Source organism: Ammospiza nelsoni, chromosome 30 (genome assembly GCF_027579445.1).
Source record: "Ammospiza nelsoni isolate bAmmNel1 chromosome 30, bAmmNel1.pri, whole genome shotgun sequence".
NCBI lineage: Eukaryota > Metazoa > Chordata > Aves > Passeriformes > Passerellidae > Ammospiza > Ammospiza nelsoni.
The window spans coordinates 4,213,049-4,237,614 of record NC_080662.1 but is presented as its reverse complement, the minus strand read 5'-3'; the positions used below and the strand labels follow the sequence as shown (position 1 = coordinate 4,237,614).

At 46.4% G+C, this 24,566-nt stretch overlaps 1 protein-coding gene across 1 annotated transcript in view; it reads right to left on the bottom strand.

Annotated features, from left to right (window-relative positions):
* Positions 1–407: 407 nt before the first annotated feature.
* ENTPD4 (ectonucleoside triphosphate diphosphohydrolase 4) overlaps positions 408–24,566 on the bottom strand; it is a 40,361-nt gene continuing 16,202 nt past the window's right edge. Inside the window, exons 9-14 of the mRNA XM_059490931.1 lie at positions 18,983–19,107; positions 13,389–13,555; positions 10,467–10,779; positions 7,009–7,094; positions 3,795–3,956; positions 408–1,674 (exon numbers count right to left, since the gene is read on the bottom strand). Coding sequence (XP_059346914.1) covers positions 1,449–1,674; positions 3,795–3,956; positions 7,009–7,094; positions 10,467–10,779; positions 13,389–13,555; positions 18,983–19,107 — 1,079 coding nt within the window. The 3' untranslated portion in view covers positions 408–1,448. The remainder of the gene's footprint in view (positions 1,675–3,794; positions 3,957–7,008; positions 7,095–10,466; positions 10,780–13,388; positions 13,556–18,982; positions 19,108–24,566) is intronic.

The window sequence follows — 24,566 nt, the reverse complement described above, 5'->3', positions numbered from 1 at the left end:
TTATTTTTTTCTGATTTTTTCCCAGTTTTTTTTTTCCTGACTTTTTTCCTGATTTTATTTTTTCCAGTTTTTCCTCTGATTTTAACTTTTCCCTAATTTTTTTCTCTGATTTTATTTATTCCCTGACTTTATTTTCTCCCGATTTTCCTTTTTTTTCCCCCTATTTTATTTTTTCCAATTTTTCCCTGATTTCATTTTTTTCTGATTTTTCCCCTGATTTTTTCCCCCTGATTTTTCCCCCTGATTAATTATGATAAAAAATGTATCCAATTCCCCAATAATAAAACAATCCAATTTTCCTGCGTTTTCCCACCTTTTGGAAGTTTTCCAGCTGGAGAATCAACAAATAAAGTTAACAAATAAATTAACAAATAAAATCAACAAATAAAACACCCATACCCCTAAAGTTCATAGAAATCCCACTTTTAATCATGGACAAACTGACTTTCAAGTAAAATCAACAGTTTTAAATAAAATATAAATTACCAGAGGACCTGGAAAGACCCTGTGCACGTTCTCCTCCGCTTTTCCAGTTCTCTTCACATTCCTGGAGTTTCTGGGAGGTCTCTCCACCATTATGGAACAGAAATTTGGGATTCAAAGCAGCGACTGGTGCCACTGGGAGGGTGAAAAAGGAGGAAATCCTTCTCCCTTTTCCAAGGAAAAAAAGGAGGGAGCAGAAGTGATGGAAGCAGTTTTTTATGGAAGCACAGCAGCGGATGTGAGGGATTTTCCTTCTCCATCCCAGGAGTGATTCCAGAAGGGAAAATCACATAAAATATCCTAAAACGGTTTTTTTTTGTTTATTTTTTCTCCTGCTTTTGGAACTTTTTGTTGTCTGAGACTCCAAAGTGAGAGCAGGGATGGCAATGCTGGAATCCAGCAAGGAAAACCCAAGCTCATTCCAATCCCATTTTCCCATTTCCAATTGGGAAAATCCAATCTCAGTTAAGGGATTTCAACCTCTCCCAAACATGGGAACTCACTCCATCCCAGGAGTGATTCCAGAAGGGGAAAATCACACAAAATGTCCTAAAAGGGGTTTTTTGTTTATTTTTTCCCTGCTTTTGGAACAACTTCTTGTTGAGACTCCAAAGTGAGAGCAGGGATGGCAATGCAGGAATCCAGCAAGGAAAACCCAAGCTCATTCCAATCCCATTTTCCCATTTCCAACTGAGAAAATCCAAACTCATTCTGGGATTTCAACCTCTCCCAAAGGTGGGAACTCAACTCTGCACACCCTCAAGTGCAACATTCCCAATAAATTCTTTTTTTTTTTTTATTTTTTTGGCATTTTTCCCTCATCACCCCACTCCCCTGGAACTCCCAAGCCTGCCCGGAATTCCCAACTCCCGCTTCTCCAAAAAGGGGCAAAAAAAGGAGGAACCCTGAGGCAAAAATGGCTTTTTTTCTGCGAGTGTGTGTGGGTGAAGGCTGCACCTGGAGCCCTAGGCTGGGATTTTCTGTGGGGGGAGCCCCTCGGGAAGCCACAGGGGCGGGGAGGCGGCGCCGGGCGGGAGCAGCCGGCGGTGGATGCGGCGCAGGCGGAGCAGGTAGAGCAGGATGGAGAGCAGCACCACCAGGAAGCAGGCCAGGAACAGGTAGTGGTTGTAGACGAAGGAGAAGCTCCTCCAGTGGGAATGAATGCCACGGAAATTCTCCTGCTGGATGTCCCTGGAAGAGAGCAGAGGGACGGCGGGCACGGCTTAGAGGGAAAGTTTCGCTTCCAGCCTGGCGGGAATCAGAGCTCATTGGGTGGAATGATCTATAAAAAGCACAAGTTGAGGCTCAAAAAAGTAAAAGTTGAGGTTCTAAAAACCACAAGTTCCTCTCTCTCAAAGGCTTCTCCCAGATTTTTGAGAGGATGTCCATGGAAAAGAGCAAAGGGACAATGGGCACCTCTTAGAGGCAAAGTTCCTCTTCCAACCTGGTGGGAATCAGAGCTCATTGGGTGGAATAAGAAAAAAAGCACAAGTTGAGGTTTTAAAATCCACATGTTGATGCTCTAAAAAGCACAAATGCCCATCCTCAAAATCCTCTCCCAAAGGCTTTTCCCAGATTTTTGAGAGGATGACCCTGGAAAAGAGCAGAGGGACAACGGGCACGACTTAGAGGGAAAGTTCCTCTTCCAACCTGGTGGGAATCAGAGCTCATTGGGTGGAACAGGATCTAAAAAGCACAAGCTGAGGCTCTAAAAATCACAAATTCCCATCCCTAAAATTCCCCTCCCAAAGGCTTTTCCCAGATTTTTGAGAGGATCTCCATGGAAAAGAGCAGAGGGACAATGGGCACATTTTAGAGGCAAAGTTCCACCGCCAACTTGGTGGGAATCAGAGCTCATTTAGTGGAATAAGAAGAAAAGCACAAGTTGAGGCTCTAAAAGCCAGAAATTCCCATCCCAAAATCCTCTCCCAAAGGCTTTTCCCAGATTTTTGAGAGGATGTCCCTGGAAAAGAGCAGAGGGACAATGGGCACAGCTTAGAGGCAAAGTTTCACTTCCAACATGGCAGGAATCAGAGCTCATTGAGTGGAATAAGCTCCAAAAAGCAGAAGCTGAGGCTCTAAAAGCCACAAGTTCCCATCCCCAAAATCCTCTCCCAAAGGCTTTTCCCAGATTTTTGGGAGGATGTCCGTGGAAAAGAGCAGAAACGCTCTGGAGGCAAAATTCCAATTCCAACTGGGCTCACTGTAGGAATCAGAGCCCATTTTGAGGAACAGGATCTAAAAAGCTCTAAAAACCACAAGTTGAGGCTCTAAAAACCACAAGTTCCCATTCCTAAAGTCCTCTCCCAAAGGCTTTTCCCAGATTTTGGACAGAATTTCCCTGGAAAAGAGCAGAATAACAACGGCCATGTCTTAGAAGCAAAGTTCTGCTTCCAACCCGGTGGGAATCAGAGCCCATTAGGTGGAATACACTCCAAAAAGCACAAGTTGAGACCCCAAAAAAGCACAAGTTGAGGCTCTAAAAATCACAAATTCCCATCCCGAAAATTATTCTCCCAAAGACTTTTCCCAGATTCTTGCAAGGATGTCCCTGGAAAAGAGCAGACACGCTTTGGAGGCATAATTCCACTTCCAGCTGGGCTCAGGGCAGGAATCAAGGCCCATTTTGAGGAACAGGATAGAAAAAGCAGAAGTTGAGGCTCTAAAAACCACAAGATGAGGATCTAAAAAGCACAAGCTCCCAACCCCAAAATTGCCCTCCCAAAGGTTTTTCCCAGATTTTTGAGAGGATGTCCCTGGAAAAGAGCAGAGGGACAATGGCCATGTCTAAGAGGCCACGTTCTGCTTCCAACCTGGTGGGAATCAGAGCTCATTGGGTGGAATAAGCTCTAAAAAAGCACAAGTTGAAGCTCTAAAACCACGAGTTCCCATCCCCAATATCCTCTCCCAAAGGCTTTTCCCAGATTTTTGAGAGAATGTCCCTGGAAAAGAGCAGAGGGACAACGGCCACGTCTTAGAGGCAAAAGTCTACTGCCAGATTGGTGGGAATCAGAGCTCGTTTGGGTGGAATAAGCTCTAAACCCACAAGCCGAGGCTCTAAAAGCCACAAATTCTCATTCTCAAAATCCTCTCCCGAAGGCTTTTCCCAGATTTATGAGAGGATATCCCTGGAAAAGAGCAGAGGGACAACAGCCACACTTTGGACACCAAATCCCACTTCCAACGTGGCTCTGGGCAGGAATCCAAACCCGTTTTGGGGAGGAGGCTCTAAAAACCCCAATTTAAGGGATCACCACCTCTTCCCACCCCACAATTCCCCTTCCCAGAGCTCTCCCGGGTCCCTGGGGTACCTGAGGGGCAGGAAGCGGGTGCGGTAGAGGATGGCCCCCAGTGTCCACTGCACCTCCTTGTCGTAGACCTGCAGCGCCGTCTTCAGGCTCCCGTAGCTCTCCGGGAAGGAAAAGCCCCGGTGGAAAACCTCGAACATCCAGGCAGACTTAAAGCACTGGAACCTGGGGAGAGCAGTGGGGTCGGTCAGGAAATGTGGGGTCAGCCAGGAAACGTGGGGTCAGCCTGGAAATGTGGGGTCAGCCAGGAAATGTGGGGTCAGCCAGGAAACGTGGGGTCAGGGACAGTGAGATCAGTCAGGAAACATGGGATCAGCCAGGAAATGTAGGGTCAGCCTGGAAATGTGGGGTCAGCCCGGAAATGTGGGGTGAGCCTGGAAATGTGGGGTCAGCCAGGAGAAATGGGATGAGGGACAGTGGGATCAGCCAGGAAACGTGGGGTCAGGGACAGTGAGATCAGTCAGGAAACATGGGATCAGCCAGAAAATGTGGGGTCAGCCTGGAAATGTGGGGTGAGCCAGGAAATGTGGGGTGAGCCTGGAAATGTGGACTGAGCCAGGAGATATGGGATCAGGGACAGTGGGGTCAGCCTGGAAATGTGGGGTCAGCCAGGAAAAATGGGATGAGGGACAGTGGGGTCAGCCTGGAAATGTGGGGTCAGCCAGGAGAAATGTGGACTGAGCCAGGAGAAATGGGATCAGGGACAGTGGGGTCAGCCAGGAAATGTGGGGTCAGGGACAGTGAGATCAGTCAGGAAACATGGGATCAGCCAGAAAATGTGGGGTCAGCCTGGAAATGTGGGGTGAGCCAGGAAATGTGGGGTGAGCCTGGAAATGTGGACTGAGCCAGGAGAAATGGGATCAGGAACAGTGGGATCAGCCAGGAGAAATGGGATGAGGGACAGTGGGGTCAGCCAGGAAATGTGGGGTCAGGGAAATGCGGGATGAGCCCAGAAAAGTGGGATCAGCCAAGGACAGTGGGATCAGTGAGGAAATGTGGGGTCAGCCTGGAATGTAGGATCTGTCAACGATAGTGGGATCGGGCAGGAACAGTGGGATCAGCCAGGAGAAATGGGATCTGGGACAGTGGGGTCAGCCAGGAAGGGTGGGGTCAGCCAGGAAATGTGGGGTCAGGGAAATGTGGGGTCAGCCAGGAAATGTGGGGTCAGGGAAATGTGGGGTCAGCCAGGAAAAATGGGATAAGGGACAGTGAGATCAGGCAGGGAAAGTGGGATCAGCCAGGAAACAAAGGATCAAGGACAATAGGATCAGGCAGGAAATGTAGGATCAGCCAGGAAAATGGGATCAGGGATAGTGGGGTCAACCAGGAGAAATTGGATCAGTCAAGGACAGTGGGATCAGGCAGGAAAAATGGGATCAGGCAGGAAAAATGGGATCAGCCCAGAAAGATGGGATCAGGGACAGTGGGGTCAGTCAGGAAAAGTGGGATCAGGAACAGTGGGATCAGGAACAGTGGGATCAGCCAGGAAATGTGGGATTAGCCCAGGAAAATGGGATCAGGGACAGTGGGATCAGCCAGGAAATGTGGAATCAACCAGGAAACAAAGGATCAAGGACAATAGGATCAGGCAGGAAATGTGGGATCAGCCAGGAAAATGGGATTAGGGACAGTGGGATCAGCCAGGAGAAATGGGATCAGGGACAACAAGATCAGACAGGAAAAGTGGGACCAGCCAGGAAACATGGGATCAGTCAAGGACAGTGGGATCAGCCAGGAACAGTAGGATCAGGAACAGTGGGATCAGCCAGGAAAAAATGGGATCAGGGACAGTGGGATTATGCAGGAAAAATGGGATCAGGCAGGAAATGTGGGATCAGGAACAGAGGGATCAGCCAGGAAAAATGGGATCAGCCAGGAAATGTGGGATCAGCCAGGAAACGGGACCGGGGACAGTGGGATCAGTGAAGGAGAACGGGATAAGCTCAGCTCAGTATTACAGCAATTGCAGGGCAGAATGAAACATGGAATTCTCAGCTTTTCCATGTTTTTTTCCCACTTCCAGTGGTCCCATGAAATGGAAAGGCCCTGGCAGTTCTGGGTGGGATTAAGTCAGGAATAGGGCAATCAGTCAGGGAGAATGGGATAAGCTCAGCTCAGTGTCCCAGCGCCCGCAGGGCACAATTAAATCTGGAATTCTCAGCTTTTCCAAGGGATTTTTTTCGCAATTCTCAGGCCTTTCCCAAGTTTTTTTCCCACTCTCAGTGATCCACCAAATGGACAGGCCTGGCAGGAGGAAGTTCCTGGCCAAAGCTCAGCCCAAAGCCCAAAGCCCAGCCCAAAGCCCAAAGCCCAAAGCCCAGCCCAAAGCCCAAAGCCCAGCCCAAAGCCCAAAGCCCAATCCAAAGCCCAAAGCCCAAAGCCCAAAGCCCAGCCCAAAGCCCAGCCCAAAACCCAAAGCTCAGCCCAAAGCCCAAAGCCCAAAGCCCAGCCCAAAGCCCAAAGCCCAATCCAAAGCCCAAAGCCCAAAGCCCAAAGCCCAGCCCAAAGCCCAGCCCAAAGCCCAAAGCCCAAAGCCCAAAGCCCAGCCCAAAGCCCAGCCCAAAGCCCAGCCCAAAGCCCAAAGCCCAAAGCCCAGCCCAAAGCCCAAAGCCCAAAGCCCAAAGCCCAGCCCAAAGCCCAAAGCCCAAAGCCCAAAGCCCAAAGCCCAAAGCCCAGCCCAAAGCCCAAAGCCCAAAGCCCAAAGCCCAAAGCCAAGCCCAAAGCCCAGCCCAAAGCCCAGTCCAAAGCCCAAAGCCCAAAGCCCAAAGCCCAAAGCCCAACCCAAAGCCCAAAGCCCAACCCAAAGCCCAAAGCCCAAAGCCCAAAGCCCAAAGCCCAACCCAAAGCCCAAAGCCCAACCCAAAGCCCAAAGCCCAAAGCCCAAAGCCCAAAGCCCAGCCCAAAGCCCAGCCCAAAGCCCAGCCCAAAGCCCAAAGCCCAACCCAAAGCCCAAAGCCCAAAGCCCAAAGCCCAAAGCCCAAACCCAGCCCAAAGCCCAGCCCAAAGCCCAAAGCCCAAACCCAGCCCAAAGCCCAAAGCCCAAAGCCCAAAGCCCAGCCCAAAGCCCAACCCAAAGCCCAAAGCCCAAAGCCCAAAGCCCAAAGCCCAGCCCAAAGCCCAACCCAAAGCCCAAAGCCCAAAGCCCAACCCAAAGCCCAAAGCCCAAAGCCCAGCCCAAAGCCCAGCCCAAAGCCCAGCCCAGCCCCACCCCGCTCACTTGAGCCGGTGCAGATCCGCGTGGGGCGCGTAGAGGCCGCGCTCGAAGCGTTCCCGCAGCACCGACCACCGGGTGGCACAATAATCCTGCAGGGAATCAAAAAATGGGGAAAAGGGAATGATCCCAGCACTCCTCCCGCCCGGAGAAGGAAAATCCCACCTGAAAAATTCATCTGAAACACCAAAAACCAAAAAGTAACAGCGGATTGCAGTGCCCGTGAGGAAAATCGCAAATTTTGTGGGAATATTTTGATCCACATTTGGAATTTGGGGTGGAATTAATGTTAAACTCTCTGGGAATATCCAGGATCCCAAATTTCATGGGAATATTTTGATGCACACTTGGAATTTGGGGTGGAATTAATGTTCAACTCTTGGAATTTGGAGTGGAATTTATGTTCAACTCTCTGAGAATATTCAGGATCCCAAATTTCATGGGAATATTATGACCCACATTTGGAATTTGGAATTAATGTTAAACTCTTGGAATTTAGGGTGGAATTAATATTAAACTCTCTGGGAATATCCAGCAAGGAAAATTCCAAGTTTCATGGGAATATTTTGATCCACATTTGGAATTTGGGATGGAATTCATGTTAAGCTCTTGGAATCTGGAGAGGAATTAATGTTAAACTCTCTGGGAATATCCAGGATCCCAAATTTCATGGGAATATTTTGATCCACATTTGAAATTTGGGAATTAATGTTCAATTCTTACAATTTGGGGTGGAATTAATGTTCAACTCTTGGAATTTGGAGTGGAATTAATGTTCAACTCTTTGGAAATATCCAGTCAGGCAAATCCCAAATTTCATGGGAATGTTTTGATCCCCACTTAGAATTTGGGGTGGAATGAAATTCAACTCTCAGGGAATATCCAGGATCCCAAATTTCATGGGAATATTTTAATCCACATTTAGAATTTGGCGTGGAATTAATGTTCAACTCTTGGAATCTGAGGTGGAATTAATGTGAAACTCTTTGGGAATATTCAGCAAGGAAAATCCCAAAATATTCTGTGGGAATATTTTGATCCACATTTGGAATTTGGGGTGGAATTAATGTTGAACTCTCTGGGAATATCCAAGATCCCAAATTTCACAGGAATATTTTAATCCACACATGGAATTTGGGGCAGAATTAATGTTCAACTCTTGGAGGTTGGGGTGGAATTAATGTTAAACTCTGGGAATATCCAGTCAGGCAAATCCCAAATTTTATGGGAATGTTTTGATCCACATTTGAAATTTTGGGTGGAATTAATGTTCAACTCTTGGGATTTGGGATGGAGTTAATGTTAAACTCTCTGGGAATATCCAGTAAGGAAAATCCCAAATTTTGTGGGAATATTTTGATCCACACTTGGAATCTGGGATGGAATTAATGTCAAACTCTCTGGAAATATCCAGGATCCCAAATTTCATGGGAATATTTTGATCCACATTTGAAATTTGGGAATTAATGTTCAATTCTTAGAATTTGGGGTGGAATTAATGTTCAGCTCTTGGAATTTGGAGTGGAATTAATGTTCAACTCTCTGGGAATATCCAAGATCCCAAATTTCACAGGAATATTTTAATCCACACATGGAATTTGGGGCAGAATTAATGTTCAACTCTTGGGATTTGGGATGGAGTTAATGTTAAACTCTCTGGGAATATCCAGTAAGGAAAATCCCAGATTTTGTGGGAATATTTTGATGCACATTTGGAATTTGTGGTGGAATTAAAGTTCAGCTCTTGGAATTTGGAGTGGAATTAATGTTCAATTCTCAGGGAATATCCAGGATCCCAAATTTCATGGGAATATTTTGACCTACATTTGGAATTTGGAATTAATGTTCAACTCTTGGAATTTGGGGTGGAATTGATGTTAAAACTCTCTGGGAATATCCAGGATTCCAAATTTCATGGGAATATTTTAATCCACATTTGGAATTTGGGGTGGAATTAATGTTGAACTCTCTGGGAATATCCAAGATCCCAAATTTCACAGGAATATTTTGACCTACATTTGAAATTAATGTTCAACTCTCGGAATTTGGGGGGGAATTGATGTTCCACTCTCTGGGAATATCCAGGATCTCAAATTTTCAGGGAATATTTTGATCCATATTTGGAATTTGGGGTGGAACTAATGTTCAACTCTCAGGGAATATCCAGTAAGGCAAATCTCAAATTTCATGGGAATATTTTGATTCACACTTCAAATTTGGGGTGGAATTAAAGTTCAACTCTTGGAATTTGGGGTGGAATTCATGTTAAACTCTTGCAATTTGGGGTGGAATTCATGTTAAAACTCTCTGGGAATATCCAGGATTCCAAATTTCATGGGAATATTTTAATCCACATTTGGAATTTGGGGTGGAATTAACGTTAAGCTCTTTGGGAATATCCAGCAAGGAAAATCCCAAATTTCATGGGAATATTTTGATCCACATTTGGAATCTGGGGTGGAATTAACATTAAACTCTCTGGGAATATGCAGTCAGGCAAATCTCAAATTTTGTGGGAATATTCTGATCCACACAAAGATATTTGCTGCAGGACTTTGGGAACAAAATCCTTGAGGATGTTATAGATTAGGAATTGATCCCTTTTTTCCCCTGCGCAGCTTTAGTGAATTTATGAATTTAGGATCTCTTTACGCAATGCTTTGCCTCATGACTTTGGGAATCAAATCCTTATGGAGAGATGTTCTAAATTAGAAATTTATGCCTGTTTTTTCATCTGTGCAGCTTCAGCAAATTTATGAATTTAGGGTCTCTTAAGGCAATGTTTTCCTGCAGGACTGTGGGAATCAAACCCTCATGGGAGCTGTTCTGAGTCAGACCCGATCCCGTTTCCCCACCTGTGCAGCTTCAGTGAATTTATGAATTTGGGATCTCTTAAGGCGATGATTTTCTGCAAGACTTTGGGAACAAAATCCTTATGGAGAGATGTTATTAATTACAAATTTGTGCCTGTTTTTTCACCTGTGAAACTTTAGTGAAATTATGAATTTAGGGTCTCTTAAGCCAATGTTCTTCTGCAGGACTGTGGGAATCAAACCCTCATGGAAGCCATTCTGAGTTCGACCCAATCCCATTTCCCCACCTGTGCAGCTCTGGTGAATTTATGAATGTGAGATCTCTTAAGGAGGAGTTTTCCTGCAGAACTTGGGGGATCAATCCCTCATGAGAGCTGTTCTGAGTTAGACCTGACCCCGTTTCCCCACCTGCGCAGCTTCAGTGAATTCATGAATTTAGGATCTCTTAAAGCAAAGTTTTTCTGCAGGACTTAGGGAATCAAACCCTTATGGAGAGCTGTTCTAAATTAGGAATTGATCCCCTTTTACACTTGTGCAGCTTTGGTGAATTTATCAATTTAGGGTCTCTTAAGGCAACGCTTTCCTGCAGGACCGTGGGACTCAAACCCTCATGGAGGCCGTTCTGAGTCAGCCCTGTCCCCATTTCCCCACCTGTGCAGCCTTGGTGAACCGGGCCGCGCTGTAGTCGCCGCCCATGCGCAGCACGTCCTCGGTGCAGTAGTAGAACTCGGAGAAGCCGTAGAACTCGCTGCTCTGCAGGTGCAGGGGGGGCTGCGAGACGCCGTTCAGGGAGCTCCCGGTGCCGTTGGTTCGGTTCAGCAGCGGCCGCAGCCGCTCCCGGCACAGCTGGAAGTCGCCGGTGCCGCGCAGCTGCAGCCGCAGCCCCCGGTGCCGCAGCTCGTCCTGCGCGTCCCGCGGCAGGCACGGGTCCGGGATGGGGGCCTGAGGGCTCAGCCCAGCCTGCCTGCAGAGAGATCGGCAAAGTCTGGCTCAGCAAGGCCTGGCTCAGCAAAGCCTGGCTCAGCAAGGCCTGGCTCAGCAAGGCCTGGCTCAGCAAAGCCTGGCTCAGCAAAGCCTGGCTCAGCAAAGTCTGGCTCAGCAAGGCCTGGCTCAGCAAAGCCTGGCTCAGCAAAGCCTGGCTCAGCAAAGCCTGGCTCAGCAAGGCCTGGATCAGCAAAGCCTGGCTCAGCAAAGCCTGGCTCAGCAAGGCCTGGCTCAGCTCAGCCCGGTGCCGCAGCTCATCCTGCATGTCCCGCGGCAGGCACGGGGCCGGGATGGGGGCCTGAGGGCTCTGCCTGGGGAGAGATCGGCAAAGCCTGGCTCAGCAAGGCCCAGCTCAACCCAGCCAGGCCTGCCTGGGACAGGGAGAGAGATCAGCTAGGCCCAGCTCAGCCCAACCTGCCTGGGGAGAGAGATCAGCAAAGTCTGGCTCAGCAAGGCCTGGCTCAGTTCAGCCCGGCCTGCCTAGGAAGAGAGATCGGTACAGCCCAGCTCAGCAAAGCCTGGCTCAGCAAGGCCTGCCTGGGACAGGGAGAGAGATCAGCCAGGCCCAGCTCAGCCTGCCCACCGTGGGATAGGCAAAGAGATCAGCTAAGCCCAGCTCAGCAAGGCCTAGCTCAGCCTGGTCTGCCTGGGACGGGGAGAGAGATCAGCCAGGCCCAGCCTGCCTGCCCAGCAGCCTGGGGGACAGACTGAGCTCAGCTGGCCTCGGGCACTCCCAGGGATGGAGCAGCCACAGCTTCTCTGGGAATTCCATCCCAGCCTTTCACCACCCTCATATTGGGAACTCTTCCATAAATCCAACCTAAATTTCACTTCTTCAGCTGACTCCAATTCCCCCCCACTTCCCAGATTTTCCCTTCCCACACCACACATGCCTTGATCTCTCCACACAACGTCCAGGATCATTCCCACCTTTCCAGGACCACCATCCACCACCCCAGGCTGCTCCAAGCTGACCTTGTACACTCCCAGGGATGGAGCAGCCACAACTTCTCTGGGAATTCCATCCCAGCCTTTCACCACCCTCATATTGGGAATTCCTTCCTGAAATCCAACCTAAACTTCCACTTTTTCAGCTGACTCCAACTCCTGAGGAGGAATCCCTCTCCACCTCCCAGATTTTCCCTTCCCACACAACACCCAGGATCATTCCCACCTTTCCAGGACCCCAGGCAGCTCCAGGCTGATCCTCCCAGGGATGGAGCAGCCACAGCTTCTCTGGGAATTCCATCCCAGCCTTTCACCACTCCCATACTGGGAATTCCTTCCATAAATCCAATCTACTCCCCTCACACACTGGAAGTTCCATGGTCTCTCCACACAACATCCAGGATCATTCCCACCTTTCCAGGACCCCAGGCAGCTCAAGGCTGATCCTCCCAGGGACGCAGCAGCCACAACTTCTCTGGGAATTCCATCCCAGCCTTTCACCACCCTCATATTGGGAATTCCTTCCTGAAATCCAACCTAAACCTCAGTTTGACCCAATGCTCCAACTCCTGAGGGGAATTCCTCTCCACTTCCCAGATTTTCCATTCCCACATTGGAAGTGCTGTGATCTCTTCACACAACACCCAGGATCATTCCCACCTTTCCAGGACCCCAGGCTGCTCCAGGCTGGTCCTCCCAGGGATGGAGCAGCCACAACTTCTCTGGGAATTCCATCCCAGCCTTTCACCACTCCCATATTGGGAATTCCTTCCTGAAATCCAACCTAAACCTCAGTTCGACCCCATACTCCAATTCCTGAAGGGGAATCCATCTCCACTTCCCAGATTTTCCATTCCCACATTGGAAGTGCTGTGATCTCTTCACACAACACCCAGGATCATTCCCACCTTTCCACCACCCCAGGCTGCTCCAAGCTGGTCCTCCCAGGGATGGAGCAGCCACAACTTCTCTGGGAATTCCATCCCAGCCTTTCACCACTCCCATACTGGGAATTCCTTCCATAAATCCAATCTACTCCCCTCACACACTGGAAGTTCCATGGTCTCTCCACACAACACCCAGGATCATTCCCACCTTTCCAGGACCCCAGGCAGCTCCAGGCTGATCCTCCCAGGGATGGAGCAGCCACAACTTCTCTGGGAATTCCATCCCAGCCTTTCACCACCCTCATATTGGGAATTCCTTCCTGAAATGCAGCCTAAACTTCAGTTTGACCCAATGCTCCAACTCCTGAGGGGAATTCCTCTCCACTTCCCAGATTTTCCATTCCCACATTGGAAGTGCTGTGATCTCTCCACACAACATCCAGGATCATTCCCACCTTTCCAGGACCCCCTTCCACCACCCCAGGCTGCTCCAAGCTGGCCCTCCCAGGGATGGAGCAGCCACAACTTCTCTGGGAATTCCATCCCAGCCTTTCACCATTCTCATATTGGGAATTCCTTCCTGAAACCCAACCTAAACCTCAGTTCGACCCCATACTCCAATTCCTGAAGGGGAATCCATCTCCATTTCCCAGATTTTCCCTTCCCACACAACAGCCAGGACCATTCCCACCTTTCCAGCTCCAGGCTGTCCCTCCCAGGGGTGGAGCATTCCTCATGCCATGGATGCCTGTACCTGTTCCTGAGCAGGCTGCTGGAGAACAGGCTCTCCTCATAGCGCCGGCGCGCGGCGTTGCCGCCGAAGCCCAGGAAGGTGGCCACGTACACGCGGTACACGTGCTCCGTCTGGTGGGCGTCACAGCCCAGGTTCACCTCGGCCAGCAGGCCCTTGGCCACCTCCTCCTGCAGCAGCAAAATTGGGGATCACTGCCATGCTCCTGATCCCAAAACGAACTTTTTTGGGATGTCTTGGACAGCTTTGATTTCAGCCGTTTCTTTCGTGTTTTCCTGTCTGTGCTTGCTGCATCCTGATCCAGCAAAATCAGGGATCACGGGGACGGTCCTGATGCCAAAATGAATTTTTTGGGATGTCTCAGACACCTCTAATTTCACCCAACTCTTTCATGCTTTCCTCTCCTGTCTGTGCTTCCTGCACTCTGGATAAAGGATATTCCCACAGGATTATGGAGGTTATTGGTTGGAAAAGATCTTGAAGATCATCAATCCAACAGTGAAATCAGGAATCATTGGGATGGTTCTGATCCTAAAAGCAATTTTTGGGATGTCTTGGACACCATTAATTTCACCCATCTCTTTAGTGCTTTCCTGTCTGTGCTTGCTGCACTCTGGATAAAGGATATTCCCACAGGACCATGGAAGTGTTCTGCTGGGAAAAGATCTTGAAGATCATCAATCCAACAGCAAAATCAGGAATCATTGGGATGGTCCTGATCTGAAAATGAATTTTTTTTGATGTCTTGGACACCTTTAAGTTCACCCATTTCTTTAGTGCTTTCCTCTCCTGTCCGTGTGTCCTGTGTTCTGGATAATGGATATTCCCACAGGATTGTGGAGGTTATTGGTTGGAAAAGATCTGGAAGATCTTGAAGATCATCAATCCAACAGTCCTGAAGAGCCACATCTGTGGTTTTAGGATGTTCCCAGGATATCTGGATATTCCCACAGGATGGTGGAGCTGATCTGCTTGGAAAAGATCCTGAAGATCTTGAAGATCATCAATCCAACAGCAAAATCAGGAATCACTTGGGATGGTCCTGACCCAAAAATGAATTTTTGGGATGTCTTGGACACCTCTAATTTCACCCATCTGTTTAGTGCTTTCCTGTCTGTGCCTCCTGCCTGATCCAGCAAAATCAGAAATTACTGGGATGATCCTGACCCAAAAATGAACTTTTCGGGGATATCTTGGAGATTTCTAATTTCACCCATCTCTTTAGTGCTTTCCTCTCCTGTCTGTGCTCCCTGCACTCTGGATAAAGGATGTTCCCACAGGATTATGGAGGTGATCTGCTTGGAAAAGATCTTGAAGATCATCAATCCAACAGCAAAATCAGGAATCACTGGGATGGTCCTGATCTGAAAATGAATTTTTTGGGACATTTTGGACACCTTAAGTTCACCCCTCATCCATCTCTTTAGTGCTTTCCTCTCCTGTCTGTGCTGCCTGCACAGATATTCCCATGGGATTGTGGAGGTGACCTGCTTGGAAAAGATCGTGAAGATCTTAAAGATCATCAATCCAACTGCAAAATCAGGAATCATTGCGATGATCCTGATCCAAAAATGAATTTTTTTTTGATATCTTGGACACCCCTAATTTCACCCATCTCTTCCCCATCATGGATGTGTTCTGCTGGGAAAGGATCTTGAAGATCATCAATCCAACAGCAAAATCAGGAATCATTGGGATGGTTCTGATCCTAAAATGAATTTTTTTTGATATCTTGGACACCCCTAATTTCACCCATCTCTTCCCCATCATGGATGTGTTCTGCTGGGAAAGGATCTTGAAGATCATCAATCCAACAGCAAAATCAGGAATCATTGGGATGGTTCTGATCCTAAAATGAATTTTTTTTGATATCTTGGACACCCCTAATTTCACCCATCTCTTTCTTCCCCATCATGGATGTGTTCTGCTTGGAAAGGATCTTGAAGATCGTCAATCCAACAGCAAAATCAGGAATCATTGTGATGATCCTGATCCAAAAATGAATTTTTTTTGATATCTTGGACACCTCTAATTTCACCCATCTCTTTCTTCCCCATCATGGATGTGTTCTGCTTGGAAAAGATCTTGAAGATCGTCAATCCAACAGCAAAATCAGGAATCATTGGGATGGTTCTGATCCAAAAATGAACTTTTCTGGATGTCTTGGACACTTCTAATTTCACCCCTCACCCATCTCTTCTGTGCTTTCCTCTCCTGCCTGGGCTTCCTGCACTCTGGATAAAGGATATTCCCACGGGATCATGGAGGTGATGTGGTTGGAAAAGATCTTGAAGATCATAAAGATCATCAATCCAAGAGTCCTGAAGAGCCACATCCATGGTTTTGGGTTATTCCCAGGATATCTGGATATTCCCTTGGGATTGTGGAGGTGTTCTCGTTGGAAAAGATCTTAAAGATCATCAATCCAACTGCAAAATCAGGAATCATTGCGATGATCCTGATCCAAAAATGAATTTTTTTTGATATCTTGGACACCTCTAATTTCACCCATCTCTTCCCCATCATGGATGTGTTCTGCTGGGAAAAGATCTTGAAGATCATCACTCCAACATTCCTGAAGAGCCACATCCATGGTTTTGGGATATTCCCAGGAATGAGAACTCCACTCTGCCCTGGCCAGATTTCCCAATGCTTTCCAGCCCTTTATAATCCGAATATTTCAGGAGTTTTCCTCAGGGATGATCATCTCCCACATTATTTGGAAAATCCAAGATTATTTCAGAGGGAGAGCAAAACGGAGGAATTTCTCTCATATTTTTTGTTAAAAAATAGAATTACTCCATAGGAAGAGCAAAAAAAAAAAAAGGAGTTTTCCTTGGGAATTATCATCTTTCCCATTTTATTTGTGGAATCCAAGATTATTTCATAAGGAGAGCAAAATTGAGGAGTTTTCCTTGGGAATTATCATATTTCCCATTTTATTTGGAAAATCCAAGATTACTTCACAGGGAAAGAGAAAAAAAAAAGAACTTTTCCTTGCTAATGATTGTCCCTCCCATTTTATTTGGAAAATCCAAGATTATTTCAGAGAGGGAACAAAAAAAAAAAAAGAGTTTTTTTTTGGGAAGGATCACTTCCCACATCATTTTGACAAAGATCACTTCACAGGGACAGCAAAATCTGGAATTTCAGATCCCTGGCCCTGCAAAGCCCAGGAATTGCTTCTGAGGAGCCTGGAATTTTCCTCTCCCATGGAAAAATGTGGATTGTGGCTGCTGAATTCAGTGCTTCACTTCCTCCCCTCTCATTCTTGATTCCCAGGACAGATTCCATGACCAAAATTCCCATTTTATATCCATTTATGCTCAGATAAAACCACCCCACAGGCAGGAATTTTCATCCCTGTTTTCCCAGCTGATATTTGACTGGATCTGCTCTGGAGCTGAATGTCCAGATTTTAATAATTCCATTCCAAATCAATTAATTCCATTCCAAATTAATAATTCCATTCCAAATTAATAATTCCATTCCTTTCTAAATAATTTCTGTTAATTAAAACGGAGGAATTGGGGAATTAATTAGGGAAACATCATCCCACAGGATTTAAAAACTCAATTTATCCATTATTAGAACAGAGCCAAATGTGGGGATTTGATGCTGTTTTTCCTTTAGATTATTCTCAATTAATTTCAGCTTGAAAAATTCAGGAATTTCTCCAGAACTCAGTGAAATTGGAGCAATTTATGATCAGTTTGGGACAAAGCAATTCTGTGATATAATTCCATTTCTCCCAAAAATTAAAGGAAAAAGCCATTTTCATGGAAGGCTTTTTATGGGAACCACCAAGAATTTTTGGGTTTTAAGCTCCAGGATGCAAATTTTGGCATTTAAGGGATTTTAAATTGTCCAGGAAGATTAAAAACGAAGGATTGATGCAGGGTTTGAGTGATGGGAATGAAAAAAACCAAATTCTTTTGGGGATGGGATGGGATGGGATGGGATGGGATGGGACTCATGAGATGGGATGGGATCCATGGGACTGATGGGATGGGATGGGATCCATGGGACCCATGAGATGGGATGGGATGGGATGGGATGGGATCCATGAGACGGGATGGGATAAATGGGATGGGATGGGATGGGATGGGATGGGATGGGATGGGATGGGATGGGATGGATGTGATGGGACGGATGGGATGGATGGGATGGGATCCATGAGATGGGACAGGATGGGATCCATGGGACGGGTGGGATGAGATGGGATCCATGGGATGGGATGGAATCCATGGGACCCATGAGATGGAATGGGATGGGATGAGATGGGATGGGATGGGATCCATGGGATGGGATGGGATCCATGAGATGGGACAGGATGGGATGGATGGGATGGGATGGGATGGGATGGGATGGGATAGGATCCATGGGATGGGATGGAATCCATGGGACCCATGAGATGGAATGGGATGGGATGGGATCCATGAGACGGGATAGGATCCATGGGATGGGATCCATGGGATGGGATCCATGGGATGGGATGGGATGGGGTGGGATGGGACCCATGAGATGGGATGGAATCCATGGGACCCATGAGATGGAATGGGATGGGATGAGATGGGATCCATGAGACGGGATAGGATCCATGGGATGGGATGGGATGGGATGGGATGAGACCCACGAGATGGGATGGGATCCATGAGACTGATGGGATGGGATCCATGGGATGGGATGGGATGGGATCCATGGGATGGGATGGGATGAGATGGGATCCATGGGATGGAATGGGATCCATGGGACCCATGAGATGGAATGGGATGGGATGGGATGCATGAGACAGGATAGGATCCATGGGATGGGACCCATGGGATGGGATGGGATCCATGGGATGGGATGGGACCCATGAGATGGGACAGGATGGGATCCATGGGACTGATGGGATGGGATGGAATCCATGGGACCCATGAGATGGGATGGGATGGGATGGGATGGGATCCATGAGACGGGATAGGATCCATGGGATGGGATGGATGGGATGGGATGGGACCCATGAGATGGGACAGGATGGGATCCACGGGACAGATGGGATGGGATGGGATCCATGGGATTGGATGGGATGGGACTCATGAGATGGGACAGGATGGGATCCATGGGACTGATGGGATGGGATGGAATCCATGGGACCCATGAGATGGAATGGGATGGGATGAGATGGGATCCATGAGACGGGATAGGATCCATGGGATGGAATGGGATGGGGTGGGATGGGATGGGATGGGACCCATGGGATGGGATGGGACCCATGAGATGGGACAGGATGGGATCCATGGGATGGATGGGATGGGATGGATGGGATGGGATGGGGTGGGATGGGACTCATGAGATGGGATGGGATCCATGGGACTGATGGGATGGGATGGAATCCATGGGACCCATGAGATGGGATGGGATGGGATGGGATGGGATGGGATCCATGAGACGGGATAGGATCCATGGGATGGGATGGGATGGGATGGGATGGGATGGGACGGGATGGGATGGGATGGGATGGGATGGGATGGGATGGAAGACTCCAAAGGATGGGAAAGAAAGGAAAAGGAGCCAAAATGAGCCCTGGAAGGGGGAGGCAAGGCAAGGCTTACACTTTGGGGCACCTCGTAGGCGATCTGTGTGGAGACCCCGCCCATGTCCAGGATCCCCACGGTTCTCTTGCGGAAAATGGGATCGTGGTGCTCGCTGCCAGGGACCTCCACCACAGCTTCATCCTCTGGGAAAAACGGGAAAAATTCATGGGAAATAGGTTAAAATCAATGGGAAACACAGAAAAATCCATGGAAATTAAGTCAAAATCAATGGGAAACACAGAAAAATCCACGGGAATAGGTTAAAATCAATGGGAAACACAGAAAAATCCATGGGAATAGGTTAAAATCAATGGAAAACACAAAAAATCCATGGGAATAGGTTAAAATCAATGGAAAACACAGAAAAATCCATGGAAATTAAGTTAAAATCAATGGGAAACACAGAAAAATCCTTGGAAATTAAGTTAAAATCAATGGGAAATAGAGAAAAATCCATGGGAATAGGTTAAAATCAATGGGAAACACAGAAAAATCCATTGAAATGAAGATAAAATCAATGGGAAACGCAAAAATCAATGGGAATAGGTTAAAATCAATGGGAAACACAGAAAAATCCATGGAAATAGGTTAAAATCAATGGAAAACACAGAAAAATCCATGGAAATTAAGATAAAATCAATGGAAAACACAGAAAATCCATGGGAATAGGTTAAAATCAATGGAAAACACAGAAAAATCCATGGAAATTAAGATAAAATCAATGGAAAACACAGAAAATCCATGGGAATAGGTTAAAATCAATGGGAAACAGAAAAATCCATGGGAATAGGTTAAAATCAATGGGAACACAGGAAATCCATGGAAATTAAGTTAAAATCAATGGAAACACAGAAAATCCATGGAAATTAAGTCAAAATCAATGGGAAACACAGAAAAATCCATGGAAATTAAGACAAAATCAATGGGAAACACAGAAAAATCCATGGAAATAGGTTAAAATCAATGGGAAACACAGAAAAATCCATGGAAATTAAGTTAAAATCAATGGGAAATAGAGAAAAATCCATGGAAATGAAGATAAAATCAATGGAAAACACAGAAAATCCATGGGAATAGGTTAAAATCAATGGGAACACAGAAAATCCATGGAAATTAAGTTAAAATCAATGGAAACACAGAAAATCCATGGAAATTAAGTTAAAATCAATGGGAAACACAGAAAAATCCATGGAAATTAAGACAAAATCAATGGAAAACACAGAAAAATCCATGGAAATAGGTTAAAATCAATGGGAAACACAGAAAAATCCATGGAAATTAACATAAAATCAATGGGAAACACAGAAAAATCCATGGGACTAGGTTAAAATCAATGGAAACATAGAAAAATCCATGGAAATTAAGTTAAAATCAATGGGAAACACAGAAAAATCCGTGGAAATTAAGATAAAATCAATGGGAAACACAGAAAAATCCATGGGAATAGGTTAAAATCAATGGGAAACACAATGATTTCCATTGGGGAAAATCAATTTCCATTTTTCCACTGATTTCCATTTCCACAGGGCAAAAATTAGTGGGAAAAATCAATGGGAAACTGGGAAAAATCCCTGTGATCACTGACATGGACCTGAACCTCCACCACGGCCTCATCCTCTGGGAAAACATGGGAAAAGTCAATGGGAAAAATGGGAAAAATCACTGGGATACAGGAAAAAAATCAATGGGAAATAGGTTAAAAATCCCTGTGCTTGCTCCCTGGGACCTGCACTTCCACCACAGCTTCATCCTCTGGAAAACACAGAAAAATCAATGGAAAAATGGGAAAAATCCATGGGAAAATGGGAAAAATCCATGGGAAACTGGGAAAAACCAATGGGAAATAGGTCACAATCCCTGCACTCAATGCCCAAGATCTGCACCTCCACCACAGCTCCATCCTTTGAGAAAAACATGGAAAGTGGAAAAATCAGTGAGAAATAGGGAAAATCAGTGGAAAATAGGGGGAAATCCCTGGAAATAGAGAAAAATCCAAGGGAAACTGGGAAAAATCAATGGGAAACTGGGAAAATCCCTGTGATCACTGACATGGACCTGAACCTCCACCACAGCCTCATCTTCTGGGAAAACATGGGAAAAGTCAGTGGGAAAGTGGGAAAAATCAATGGAAAAAATTATTTTCCATTGGGGAAAATCAATTTCCATTTTTCCACTGATTTCCATTTCCACAGGGCAAAAATTAGTTGGAAAAATCAATGGGAAACTGGGAAAAATCCCTGTGATCACTGACATGGACCTGAACCTCCACCACGGCCTCATCCTCTGGGAAAACATGGGAAAACTCAGTGGGAAAGTGGGAAAAATCAATGGAAAAAATTATTTTCCATTGGGGAAAATCAATTTCCATTTTTCCACTGATTTCCATTTCCACAGGGCAAAAATTAGTGGGAAAAATCAATGGGAAACTGGGAAAAATCCCTGTGATCACTGACATGGACCTGCACCTCCACCACGGCCTCATCCTCTGGGAAAACATGGGAAAAGTCAATGGGAAAAATGGGAAAAATCACTGGGATACAGGAAAAAAATCAATGGGAAATAGGTTAAAAATCCCTGTGCTTGCTCCCTGGGACCTGCACTTCCACCACAGCTTCATCCTCTGGAAAACACAGAAAAATCAATGGAAAAATGGGAAAAATCCATGGGAAAATGGGAAAAATCCATGGGAAACTGGGAAAAACCAATGGGAAATAGGTCACAATCCCTGCACTCAATGCCCAAGATCTGCACCTCCACCACAGCTCCATCCTTTGAGAAAAACATGGAAAGTGGAAAAATCAGTGAGAAATAGGGAAAATCAGTGGAAAATAGGGGGAAATCCCTGGAAATAGAGAAAAATCCAAGGGAAACTGGGAAAAATCAATGGGAAACTGGGAAAAATCAATGGGAAAATGGGAAAAATCAATGGGAAATAGGGAAAAATCAATGGGAAATAGGGAAAATCCCTGTGATCACTGACATGGACCTGAACCTCCACCACAGCCTCATCTTCTGGGAAAACATGGGAAAAGTCAGTGGGAAAGTGGGAAAAATCAATGGAAAAAATTATTTTCCATTGGGGAAAATCAATTTCCATTTTTCCACTGATTTCCATTTCCACAGGGCAAAAATTAGTGGGAAAAATCAATGGGAAATAGGGAAAAATCCCTGTGATCACTGACATGGACCTGCACCTCCACCACGGCCTCATCCTCTGGGAAAACATGGGAAAAGTCAATGGGAAAAATGGGAAAAATCACTGGGAAACTGGGAAAAAAATCAATGGGAAATAGGTTAAAAATCCCTGTGCTTGCTCCCTGGGACCTGCACTTCCACCACAGCTTCATCCTCTGGAAAACACAGAAAAATCAATGGAAAAATGGGAAAAATCCATGGGAAAATGGGAAAAATCCATGGGAAACTGGGAAAAACCAATGGGAAATAGGTCACAATCCCTGCACTCAATGCCCAAGATCTGCACCTCCACCACAGCTTCATCCTTTGAGAAAAACATGGGAAATGGAAAAATCAGTGAGAAATAGGGAAAATCAGTGCAAAATAGGGGGAAATCCCTGGAAATAGAGAAAAATCCAAGGGAAACTGGGAAAAATCAATGGGAAACTGGGAAAAATCAATGGGAAAATGGGAAAAATCAATGGGAAATAGGGAAAAATCAATGGGAAAATGGGAAAATCCCTGTGATCACTGACATGGACCTGAACCTCCACCACGGCCTCATCTTCTGGGAAAACATGGGAAAAGTCAGTGGGAAAGTGGGAAAAATCAATGGAAAAAATTATTTTCCATTGGGGAAAATCAATTTCCATTTTTCCACTGATTTCCATTTCCACAGGGCAAAAATTAGTGGGAAAAATCAATGGGAAATAGGGAAAAATCCCTGTGATCACTGACATGGACCTGAACCTCCACCACGGCCTCATCCTCTGGGAAAACATGGGAAAAGTCAATGGGAAAAATGGGAAAAATCCATGGGAAACTGGGAAAAAAATCAATGGGAAATAGGTTAAAAATCCCTGTGCTTGCTCCCTGGGACCTGCACTTCCACCACAGCCTCATCCTCTGGGAAACACAGAAACATCAATGGGAAAAATCCATGGGAAAATGGGAAAAATCCCTGGGAAACTGGGAAAAACCAATGGAAAAAATTATTTTCCATTGGAGAAAATCAATTTCCATTTTTCCATTGATTTCTATTTCCACAGGGCAACAATTAGTGGGAAACTGGGAAAAATAATTTTGCTCACTGCCCAGGACCTGCACCTCCACCACGGCCTCGTCCTCGGGGAAAAACGGGAAAAGTCAATGGGAAAAATGGGAAAAATCCCTGGGGAAATGGGAAAAATCCCTGGGAAAATGGGAAAAATCAGTGGGAAAATGGGAAAAATCCCTGGGAAAATGGGAAAAATCAGTGGGAAAATGGGAAAAATCCCTGGGAAAATGGGAAAAATCAGTGGGACACAGGGAAAACTCCGGGGATCCAGGCAGGGAGGAGCTGCTGCGTGTGGCTGTCACAGCTCCAGGTGGGAGTGGAGCCAGCCCAACCCTGCAGCAGCTGCCAACATCTGGCTGGAACTGCTTCCCAACATCTGGAAATGGAAGTCCCATGGCTGGAACTGCAACTCCTATGGCTGGAACTGCATCCCAACATCTGGAAATTCAATTCCCATGGGCGGAATTGCTTCCCAACATCTGGCAATGCAATTCCCATGGCTGGAACTGCTTCCCAACATCTGGAATTGCAACTCCCATTGCTGGAACTGCTTCCCAACATCTGGCTGGAACTGCATCCCAACATCTGGAAGTGGAACTCCCATGGCTGGAATTACATTACAACATCTGGAAATACAATTCCCATGGGTGGAACTGCACTTCAACATCTGGAAGTGCAACTGCCATGGCTGGAATTGGATCCCAACATCTGGCTGGAATTGCATCCCAACATCTGGCTGGAATTGCATCCCAACATCTGGCAATGCAATTCCCATGGCTGGAACTGCTTCCCAACATCTGGCTGAAATTGCATCCCAACATCTGGAAACGCAACTCCCATGGCTGGAATTGCATCTCAACATCTGGAAATTCAATTCCCATGGCTGGAATTGCATCCCAACATCTGGCTGGAATTGCATCCCAACATCTGGAAGTGCAACTCCTATGGCTGGAACTGCATCCCAACATCTGGAAATTCAATTCCCATGGGCGGAATTGCTTCCCAACATCTGGAATTGCAACTCCCATTGCTGGAACTGCTTCCCAACATCTGGAAACGCAACTGCCATGGCTGGAATTGCATCTCAACATCTGGAAATTCAATTCCTATGGGCGGAATTGCTTCCCAACATCTGGCTGGAATTGCATCCCAACATCTGGAAGTGCAACTCCTATGGCTGGAATTGCTTCCCAACATCTGGAAGTGCAATTCCCATGGCTGGAACTGCTTCCCAACATCTGGCTGGAATTGCACCCCAACATCTGGCAATGCAATTCCCATGGCTGGAACTGCTTCCCAACATCTGGAATTGCAACTCCCATTGCTGGAACTGCTTCCCAACATCTGGAAGTGGAACTCCCATGGCTGGAA